This window comes from Cnephaeus nilssonii, assembly GCF_951640355.1.
Source record: "Cnephaeus nilssonii genome assembly, chromosome: X".
NCBI classification, from domain to species: Eukaryota; Metazoa; Chordata; class Mammalia; order Chiroptera; family Vespertilionidae; genus Cnephaeus; species Cnephaeus nilssonii.
In genome coordinates, this window is record NC_137071.1 from 110,931,081 (window position 1) to 110,942,204 (window position 11,124).

Here is an 11,124-nt window from a genome sequence, read left to right on the forward strand (position 1 = left end):
TGGTAGTCTTTAGAAGTAGGGGGTAGGAGGTGGGCAAAATGTGTGACGGTGGTAAAAAGAAACACAGATTCAGTTATGGGGCTGTATGTTACATTCCCATAACTTACTTTAAAAAACTGTAACTCTCAACATATACAAATATTGAATCTTTACACTGTACAACTGAAATGCAACCCCCACAAAAGCCCATAAGAAAACAAAGATAATCTGAGAATTTAATTCAATTCCACAAGCATTTAATGAATATCTACATGTTGGTCACTAAATAAATTGTGGCAAGAAAGTAGGGCTAAGAATAATCACAAAAATGCTACTTAACCATTCCTTTTAGAACAGAAAGGAACATGACAAAACAATGGAAATCAGAATTTGGTAGTTATCAAGCAGTATAGAGTGACAAATTGTAAATGTGGATTCAGAGGAAATACTATGATTTGTTCAAGGTAGGTTCAAGATGAAACAACAGCTTGCATCATAATCTATTTTCCTTGGGGAAAAAAAGAAATGTTAGCTTGATCCCATTTCCAAAAATCTTATTATTTTTAACTGTAATGTTAGTCTCTCATGTAAATTTCTCCACGGTCAATAGAAGCAACTCCAGAACTAAAGATTAAAATAGGCTTCAAGTTCTAGGACAAAAATGCCTAAAGTAAAAAAAGTTCTGGACACCCAATTCAGAGAAGGAACCCAAGAGATAAGAATTTGAGGACTATAGATGGTATGATAGTATTGGGTGTCTCTAATAAATGATCTCTAAATAAACTTCAGACAATGTAATTCTGAGATTGTTATATGGGTGTAAATCTCGGCTATGTTACATCCTAACTGTGAGCAAGTGACTTAATTTCTGGGTGCCTCAATTTCTCTCTATATAAAAGGGGGATGATGAAAAGTGCTTAGAAGAGTAGCTGGCACAAATCAAGCCATTAAATGTTAGTTGTTGCTATACCCCCATAACCTATGAAGATATGGAACACAAGAATTGGATTTTATGTGGGAAAGACACAAATAGTCAGGAGAGCTACCACTGCAAGTTTAAAAGTTCTTCTAGTACAAGTTCAGATAGAGTGAGAAATTTATCTCAAGGCCAGCTGCTCACTCCCTTATTAGCTGAATCCTGGGCTGTGATGATTTCAACAATGCAGCTATTTTATTTAATCCTCATAATTTTTTTTGTCCATGAGGAAACCAAGGCACAAAAAAATTTACTCATTTGCCCAAGAGTCACATATCTCCACCCTTTTCTAGTGTCACACGATGTAATTCTGAGAAGTGGCAGTGGTGGTCCACTTTTCAATTCACATTTATGTTAAACTGATTTAAAAAATATATATTTTATTTATTTTTTACAGAGAGGAAGGAAGAGGGATAGAGAGTTAGAAACAACGATGAGAGAAACATCCATCAGCTGCCTCCTGCACACCCCCCACTGGGGATGTGCCCGCAACCAAGGTACATGCCCTTGACTGGAATCCAACCTGGGACCCTTGAGTCCGCAGGCCGACGCTCTATCCACTGAGCCAAACTGGTTAGGGCTAAACTGATTTTTATTAAATTGGTCTTGAAGAGTTTGATGAAACCTGGGAAAAAGAGTACAAGCTTCCTACATCAACAGAACTGACCAAGAAGGCCCTTGGGAAGAGCTACTTCATAGAATCAGTTGATGTCCAGATAGGGTGGCACTAAGAGTCTCAGAAAAGGGCAGGATAGGCCAGGGGGAATGTCTTCTGTATAATTAGATACAGACTGAGTCTGGACAACCTAAAAGCAGGGACTGAGAAAAAATTGTGTTTTTTTTAGGCAGAATCCAATGTTGGGCGATGGCAGGATTTAAGTGATCAACAATTTTTAAACTCTAATGTCAAGAGACCTGTGAATAACCAAGAGAGGTGGCTTGAGCACACAGGGATAGATAGGGACCTATGAAATGTAATGGTCACCATAGATACTTTTAAGATGAGGCATTAGTGGCAATGGAGTGAAACCAACAGCTACAGTGATAGCTTATCAAAATAATCATTTGATCCATCAGTCAACAGTATTTACCGAGCTCCTACATGCATGGCAGAGTAAAAGGTAACACAAAGAAAAAATGCCAAATGTCATTTCTATTTCTGCACATTTCATTACTTTTTCTAACAGTCAAGTCAATAAATGAGGCACTTACTGGGCTACATTAAACCATTACTGAATTAATGAATATGCCTTCTAGCCAGTGGACTAAGTGAGTGGGGAGACTGGAGGAACCAGTTGAATGGGGTTAAGAAAAGGCACTTCTGTCAAGGTTAACAATGAAGTGATTCTATAGCACTCTTACTTTTTTAAAAAAAAATATATATATTTTTTATTGATTTCAGAGAGGAAGGGAGAGGGAGAGAGAGATAGAAACATCAATGATGAGAGAGAATCATTGACCAGCTGCCTCCTGCACATCCCCTACTGGGGATTGAGCCTACAACCCAGGCATGTGCCCTTGGCTGGCATCGAACCCAGGACCCTTCAGTCCGCAGGCTGACGCTCTATCCACTGAGCCAAACCAGATAGGGCAGCACTCTTACTTTTTGTAAACCACTCTCACATTTATTATTCTTTCAGTTCCAACTCCAAAGGCTGTAAGGTAAGCAATTAATGTTTTTATTTAACTGATGACGGCAGTAAGGCGTAGACACCTTTATTGACTTGCCTGAGGTTACACAACTCATGTCAGTTGCAGGGGCGGGAACTAAGAACCCAGGCTTCCTGCTTCCCTGCCCAGTGAGTCCTTCCACTAAGCCACACTTCCAGGAGCCATCCAGCAGCTTAGGAGTTGGAGACAAGGCCCTGCGGTTAGAGCACTCGCAGTTCACACCTGGCCCTGAACCTGTTGCCCACAGGCATCAGTGGGAGGAAGGTGGTTGGCTCCTCTGTTTGGGGCTGGGAGGGAATGGCAGGCTACACTGTGGGAATCAGCTGTTACTTACTCATATTGCCCGTTCCTCTGGGCTAGGGTCAGGGTGCAGGGCTCCAGGACAAGACCCTTGATCTCCACACCCTCCACAGTATGTGGGCTTTAGTCAAGGGTTTGCACTAAAATGCGGCCAGTGAGGGGTAGCCCACTTCGGGACGGAGGGAGACTGCCGCCCCTCAGCCCACCCGCCCCTCTGCCCGCCCACCCCTGTACCGCAGACTCGGCCTCCGGCGCCGGCCCCCTCCCTCGGCGAGGCTCGGCCTCAGGGCCTAACGGCTCCTGCTCCCGCCCCACCCGCATTCCACTGTCCCTCCGACCCCCACCCTAGCCCGGCGCGGCCTCCCCTCCTCCTTCCCTCAGGCGGATACTGCAAGGGGCTGGGCTCCCACTGGAAGCGGCGGCTCCATCCGGGCGGCCACCAGACTCGGCCGGGCTGCGGACTGCGGGCGGATCCGACGACACTGCCTCCCGCGTTCTCCTACACGCGCGCTTCTGTTGCGTGTCGGTTAGGGAAAGCTCCACGCCGCGAGCCGCAAGCCGGAGCCGGGAGCCGAGAGCTGGACAGAGAGAGAGCGTCGCCTCGCGTCCCCGCCAGTTTCCCAGGCCGCCACGGAGCCCGCCCCCTGCGGCCAACCTGCGGAACTGCAGCGAGATACCCGACGGATGGGGTGTCTCTGACACGTCCAGCATGGAATACATTTTAAATGCTGCCCTTGACACTAGAATTGTTCTGGAGACTTTGAAGATTGCCACAGAAATAAAACATAGTCATATCTATGAGGGAACTCAAAGGAGTTGGGCCAACAGGACCCACATCATCCATTCAAAATGTCCTTATTACAGTTACAATGCATGGTCCTGGGTATCTCTCAGATGTTCCTTCCTCTTATTCCTTCTACCCAATATATCGGAAAAATCACCAAAGCTCAGATCTTTGAGCCCTTTCCAGGTCACCTCTATGCAGGCAACGACCAAAAGTATAGCCCTGCCCCTGACCCTTTGCCTAATATACCCCATTGTTACCACAACACTGAATAACAAAATTAACTCATCATAATTTCACACAGCCACCCAGGCTTGAAACTTCAAAGCCATATGCTTTCTTCCTCTCTCCTCATTTCTCTGTATCCAATCAGTCAACAAACCTTGTTAATATTTCCTTTGGAATTATGTTTTCTCTCTATTCTCACCACCATCACTTTATTGTAAGCCATTGTGATAGATCTCTCCTTTGACCATTTTACTCTGTTGACAGTCATAAAAATATTATTCCCAGAGGAATGCTTCAGCTGTTATTCATTTGCTCAAGAATCTATAATGGACTATATGTCTGATTTTAAACTGTTTTTAAACCTAGAGTAATTTAGACAGTGTGTTATAGAGGTAGATAGACCAGTTGAACAGAATACAGAGCCCCAATACAGATCACACATATATGGAAGTTGATATGCATCATGTGACATTTGAAATGAGTAGGGGGAAATGGATTATCTACTAAATGGTGCTAGAACTATAGATCATCCACATGGAAAATTATAAAATTATATCCCTACCTCACACCACAGAGGGGAAAAAGCAATTCTAGGTAGATTAAAGATGTAAATGTGAAAAGCAGATCTTTAAAACTTTCAGAAGAAAATAGGAGACCATCTTTATGACCTTAGAATACGGAATGAGAATAATTACTTAGTATACTAAAAGGATAAACAATAAGGGAATTGATTGGAACACTTAACTATATTACACTTCAAAATGCATGCACTCCAAGACAACATAAAGAAGTTAAAAGACAAGTCACAGACTGGGAGAGCATATTTTCAATATATACACTGAGTGGCCAGATTATTATGATCTCTGAACGCATAATAATCTGGCCACTCAGTGTATATCCTATATAATAAAAGGCTAATATGCAAATTGTCTCCTCGACTAGGAGTTCGACCAGCAGGCAGGCCGGCCAACCGCCCATGTCCCCTCCCCCTGGCCAGGCTGGCCGAACCCCACCCATGCACAAATTCATGCACTGGGCCTCTAATCTACACTAATAAAAGAGAAACATGCAAATTAACCATCACTCCACTATGCCCACCAGCCAATCAGGAGGGGCTATGCAAATTAGAAGGCTAAAGATGGCAGCCACCCAGTTGCTCCAGGCACAGAGTGGCCAGGTGGGGCAGGATGCCTGCTATGAGTGGGAGGGCAGGGGACGAAGGGAACTATAGGAGCGGCACTTGGGCTTCAGCGAAGATGAAGACTGCAGACTCCGGAGTCTGCAGCGAAGACGGCAGACTGTGGCTGGAGTCTGCAGCGTGGATGGCAGACTCAGACCGGAGTCTGCAGCGAAGATGAAGGTGGCAGACTCTGGCTGGAGCCTGCAGCAAAGACAAAGAAGGCAGACTCTGGCCGGAGCGAAGGCCTGGGTCCCGGGTACCGAAGAAAACTGGTGCTGGAAGCCAAGGGAAGGAAGGCCTATTGCACGAATCTCTTCGTGCAACGGGCCTCTAGTATATATATACTGAGTGGCCAGATTATTATGCGTTCAGAGATCATAATAATCTGGCCACTCAGTATATATAACTGACAAAGGATAACCTGTGAGGTTCTACCTTTCCAGCTGTTATCACCTTTCTGACTTCCTCTTCCATCATTCTCCCCAATTCACTCAGCTTAGACACACTGCTCCTTGCTATTCCTAGGACTTGACAGGCACACTCTTGCCTTGGGGCCTTTGCACTTGCTGTTTACCTTGCCTGAACTTTCACTTCCTTCAGATCTTTTCTAAAATGGCACTTTCTCAATGAGGCCTTTCTAGACAACTTTATTTAAAATTGCAGTTCAATAATCTCCTTTTCCAGTCCCATACTCTCTTCCTTGTTTATTTTTCTCTAGAGGATTTATCACTATCCATTAGTCTATCTGTTTTACTTACTAATTTTGTTTATTGTGTCCCTTCCCCTACTAGAATGTTAGTTCCACGAGGGCAGGCATTTTTAAAAAATATGTATTTTTATTGATTTTTAGAGAGAGAGGAAGGGAGAGGGATAGAGAGAAATGTCAATAAGAGAAACATCAGCCCTAACCAGTTTGGCTCAGTGGATAGAGCATCGGCCTGCCGAGTGAAGGGTCCCAGGTTTGATTTGTACCTTGGTTGCGGACACATCCCCAGTAGGGGGTGTGCAGGCATCTGATCGATGTTTCTTTCTCATCGATGTTTCTAACTCTCTATTCCTCCCCCTTCCTCCCTGTAAAAAATCAATAAAATATATATTTTTTTAAAAGAGAGAGGAACATCACTGGTCAGCTGCTTCCTGCATGCCCAATACTGGGTATCGAGGCCACAACCCAGGCATGTGCCTTGATGGAAATTGAACCAGTGACCTCTTGGTTCCTGGGTTGATGTTCAACCATTGAGCAACACCGGCCGGGCATGAGGGCAGGCATTTTTGTCAGTTTTGTTCATTGCTTCATTCCCAGTGCCTAGAACTATTCCTATAACAGAGTAGATGCTAGAAAAATATTGATTAAATGAATGGATGAACTAGTAGCTAGACTATATAAGCTCCTCTATAAATCAGTGAGCAAAAAAGAAAACTAGTAGAAAAATTGACAAAATATATGAATAAGAACCTCATAGTCAAGAATACCCAAATGGCCAATAAAGACACGAAAGGATGTTTCACTTTATTCCTTTTTAGGAAAATTGAAAACTAGAACCATGAGATAGCATTTCACGACCATTAGTTTGGCAAAAATGAAAATTCAGATGACATCAAGTGTTGTTGAGGATGTAGAACAGATAGAACTCTGATCACTGTGAGAAGGAGTATAAGTTGGTAGAACTGCTATGAAAAGGAATTTGACATCATATAATAAAATTGTATATGTAATATACTTCAACCCAGAAATTCCATTTCTAGCTGTAGACCTGGGTAAAATTCTGCACTTTGTGCACAAGGAGGCATGGAAAAGAACGCTCATTGCAGAATTCTTTGCACTCTCAGAAAAAAAAAAGGAAGCAAATTAAATGTCCATCAACAGGTGAATGGATAAATAAAGCATAGTATTCATGAAGTTGGTTACTATTTTTAAATTAAAATGAAGAACTCAAACTATATGTATTAAAAGAGTTAGATCTTATAAAATACAATGTTGAGCATAAAGAGAATATTGCAAAATATGTACAGTATACCATTTATATAAAGTCTGCAAATATTGTATGTTTTTTTATGGCTACATAGATATAATAGTAAAAGTCTATAAAACATGAAAGGGCAGGCCAGGGCCGGATTGCTCAGTTAGAGCAGAGCGTTGTCCTGATACTTTCAGGTTTGATCTCCGGTCAGGGCACATACAAGAATCAATCAATGAATGAGTAAATAAGTAGAACAACAAATCTGTCTCTCTCTCTCTCTCTCTCTCTCTCTCTCTCTCTCTCTCTCTCTCTCTCTCCAATAAAAAAATAAATAAAAAAAACATGAAAGGGCATAATCACCACCAAGAAAGGGAGTGTACTGAGACTGGAGAGACGCATACAGGGAATATCACCTATATCTGTAATATTTATTTTTTTAAACACAATCTGAAAGTTGATGTTGCAAGATTTGATATAGCTGAAACCGGTTTGGCTCAGTGGATAGAGCAGGCAGACTGAAAGGTCTGTGGACTGAAAGGTCCCAGGTTTGATTCCGGTCAAGGGCATGTACCTTGGTTGCGGGCACATCCCCAGTAGGGGGTGTGCAGGAGGCAGCTGGTTGATGTTTCTCTCTCATCGATGTTTCTAGCTCTCTATCCCTCTCCCTTCCTCCCTGTAAAAAATCAATAAAATATATTTTAAAAAAAGATTTGATATAATTGGGTGGTTGCTACATATATTGGTTATTTCATGTTATTTCCTGCATTTGAAATTGTTTGCTATCAATGAAAAAGAAATAATATGTAGGGGAGGGTCAGCATTGTCAAATGCTGAAAACAGGACAAGAAAAATGAGGATTGAGAGACTGTCTTCAGATGTGTTAAGGAGTTCACTGGAGACCACAAAATAAATGGTTTCAATAAGTGCTACGAACAAGGTGACAATTGAGAAGGAGTGTATCATGAGGAAATGAGAGATCATGTATTGCAGAGGTTTGAATATAAAAAGGAGTGGAATAAAATTTTAATTAAATTAGTTAGAAGGGTCAAAGAGAAAGACTTGGCAAAACCTGAAGCCACTTTAAAACAAAGGGGAAGGAACCGGTGAAGGGGGCACATTTAAGATACTAGTGAGGAAAGCAGAAACTTTGCAAGAAAAAATCCTCAGTAATTAGGAAGGGCAAGGATCCAAAGTGGAGATGGACACATCAATCTTAGAGAAGCTCATACTTCCTCCTCTAAGTCTACAGTATCCCCAGCATGTAAAACAGTGCCCTGCATATAGTGGGGTACTCAAGTATTTGTTGTAAAGAATAAGAGGTGGTGCCCTGGCAGGGTAGCTCAGGTGGTTAGAACATCGTCCCGGTATGATATGGCAAGGTTTCGGGTTCGATCCCTGGTCAGGGCACATATAAGAATCAACCAATGAGTGCATAACTAAATGGAACAGCAAATCCATGTTTCTCTCTCCTCCCACTTCTCTCTCTCTCAATCAATCAACAAATAACAACGAACAATAACAAAAAAGAGGTTGTGAAGAAATGGAGGTGAGGACACTAAAACTTCTGGTTTCTCAAAGAGGAGATGATGCTTTTCTCAAAAAATGTAATAAGTGGATGTTGCAATAACAAAAATAATCCCTAATCCTGGTGGCTAACATTGAATACTCCCGTGACAGACATTCCTCATGGCTTTGCATACATACTTTTAAAATTTTAATTATCACTAAATCTCTGTAAAGAAATAATATTGTTTCTATTTTAAAGATGAGAAAACTGAGACTCAGAGAGGTTTAGCAACTTGGTCATTAATTAGTAATTGGCAGAATCGCGATTCAAACTGACATTTGTCTAAATTCAAAGCCGGAGCTTTGATATATATATATATATATATATATATATATATATATATATATATATATATATATTCAGAGAGAAAGGGAGAGGGAGAAAGAGATAGAAACATCAAGGATGAGAGAGAATCATTGATCAGCTGCCTCCTGCATGCCCCACACTGGGGATTGAGCATGCAACCCAGACATGTGCCCTAACACTCAACCACTGAACCACACCAGCCAGGCAAAGCCAGAGCTTTTTAACCAAGATAGTTTGCCATTCATTCAGTATTAATAGTAAAAACAGTGTTTATTTGGAACCTTCAATGTGCCAGGTACTACGGTACCTGCTCTACCTGAATTATCACATTTAATCTGATGAAATTAAAGTTGAGAGTAGAGGAGGGTTTGAGAACTTAAATAAGGCAGAGAAGGAGGGAAGGCACTGTTGGAGAGTGATAGCAAATGCAGAAAAGTTAATAAAGGGTTTTAGAACAACAGAGAGAGCCCTATTGGAAGCAGATGGCATGACTTTCTACAGTGATCCAAATGAGCACGCATCTATAACTTTTTTTGACAATGCTTGACACATGGAAAACAAGGGTAAGAAAATATACCAAGAAGGTACATTAGGCTTGGGAATTAGTATAGCAGACACAGCAGAAGGTCACGGGGTGAGGGAGTCTAAAGTGGTGCTTAGGATGCATTGAAATAGCTGGCCCTAGAGTAAAAGTTAAGTGAAGATATGAATCCCCTCAGACTAAGGCCAGCAGAGGGGACAAAGGCAATCCTGATGAATTTAATCATTTCCTTAGGCTTGATCCTGTGATAAATTGTTATATCTCCTTTGGGGGGATCATTTTGGGAACTGTATGTGCTTCTGTATGTAAAGTCATTTTTGTAAGTTGAGTAAAATCATTTTTTTAAGTTCACAACTGCCTTCTGACTCATCTGTGGTTGTTAATGACATCACTGTTTAACTAGTCATTCAAGTTTGAAACTTCAGGTTTATCCACCAACCCTGCTTCTCCTTCACCTATGATACTCCAAAACTCAAGTTTTGCCATTTCTATAGTAAATTCCTTAATGTAGAGCTCTGATCATTCTCACCTATCAGATGGCATTTTGCCTTAATAGAAAAAGGTCCTGTGCCCTATACTTGTATTTACATACAAGAGACATCCAATGCAAAAAGTTAAATGGTCATTAAACAAAATTCAAATAAATGAAACACTAGCTTCAAGAAAACACAGGCCTCACTACCTTCATTACACACACACACACACACACACACACACACACACACACACACACAATTAAATGGGTACTCAGTGCCTGTCTTTATCCATTAGACAACTATAACTATGTGCTTAGGATTTATGGGATCTTTAGAGACAAAATAAAAAATTGAGATCTGAAAAAAAGACTATAAGACACTAAAAGAAAAGGAACACTCAAAATAACCATTTAATGAAATGGTTACAAAATATAACATTATACTAAGTTCATTAATTATTAAAATTTGTATTTATTTAAGAAGTTGTTTTTGAAAAGAATTTTTAGGTTGGATCATCTCACTTCCCAAGAATTTCCAAGTATGCATAATAATTATAGAGAAATTATAGCCATTTTCAATTAAATTAGTTATGCACAAATAATTTCAAGAGCAAACTTACAAAAGCCCTTTCAAAAATGTACAGCAAAAATATAAATATTTTAAATGCAGAAAGCTGAAGCTTTCACAAGCAAGAAATCTTTGGGCCTGCAAAGGCAAAAACAGGCCTGCTTAACATAGATGAGGCTGGAGAGGAAGATTTCGAATAGGTGAGTCAGCAGCCAGAGGCTAGAAAGCAGATCAGGCAGAAGTATAAATGACTCAATGATTTTTAAACCACCACTAGTTGAAAAGCCTTGCTTTTCATATGCACAAGCCCAACTTAGATATTTCTTTCCATACAGAGAATCATAAATAAGAGCTCTTTAAGATATAGATAGATAGATAGATAGATAGATAGATAGATAGATAGAGATAGAGATAGATAGATATAGATATAGATTCATAGAGGAAGGGAGAGGGAGAGAAGATAGAAACATCAATGATGAGAGAGAATCATTGATGGGCTGCCTCCTGCACATCCCACACTGGGAATCAAGCCCGAAACCAGGGCATGTGCCCTTACTGGGAATTGAACTATGAGCCATGCAGAAGAGC

At 41.1% G+C, this 11,124-nt stretch overlaps 1 protein-coding gene across 3 annotated transcripts in view; it reads right to left on the minus strand.

The window, feature by feature from the left end:
• Positions 1-3,040, minus strand: part of OCRL (OCRL inositol polyphosphate-5-phosphatase) — a 51,373-nt gene extending 48,333 nt beyond the window's left edge. For all 3 annotated transcript variants that reach the window (XM_079765349.1, XM_079765348.1, XM_079765347.1), the window contains exon 1: positions 2,961-3,040. In XM_079765349.1, the coding sequence (XP_079621475.1) occupies positions 2,961-2,964 (4 nt within the window). In that variant the 5' untranslated portion in view covers positions 2,965-3,040. The remainder of the gene's footprint in view (positions 1-2,960) is intronic.
• Positions 3,041-11,124: the final 8,084 nt, after the last annotated feature.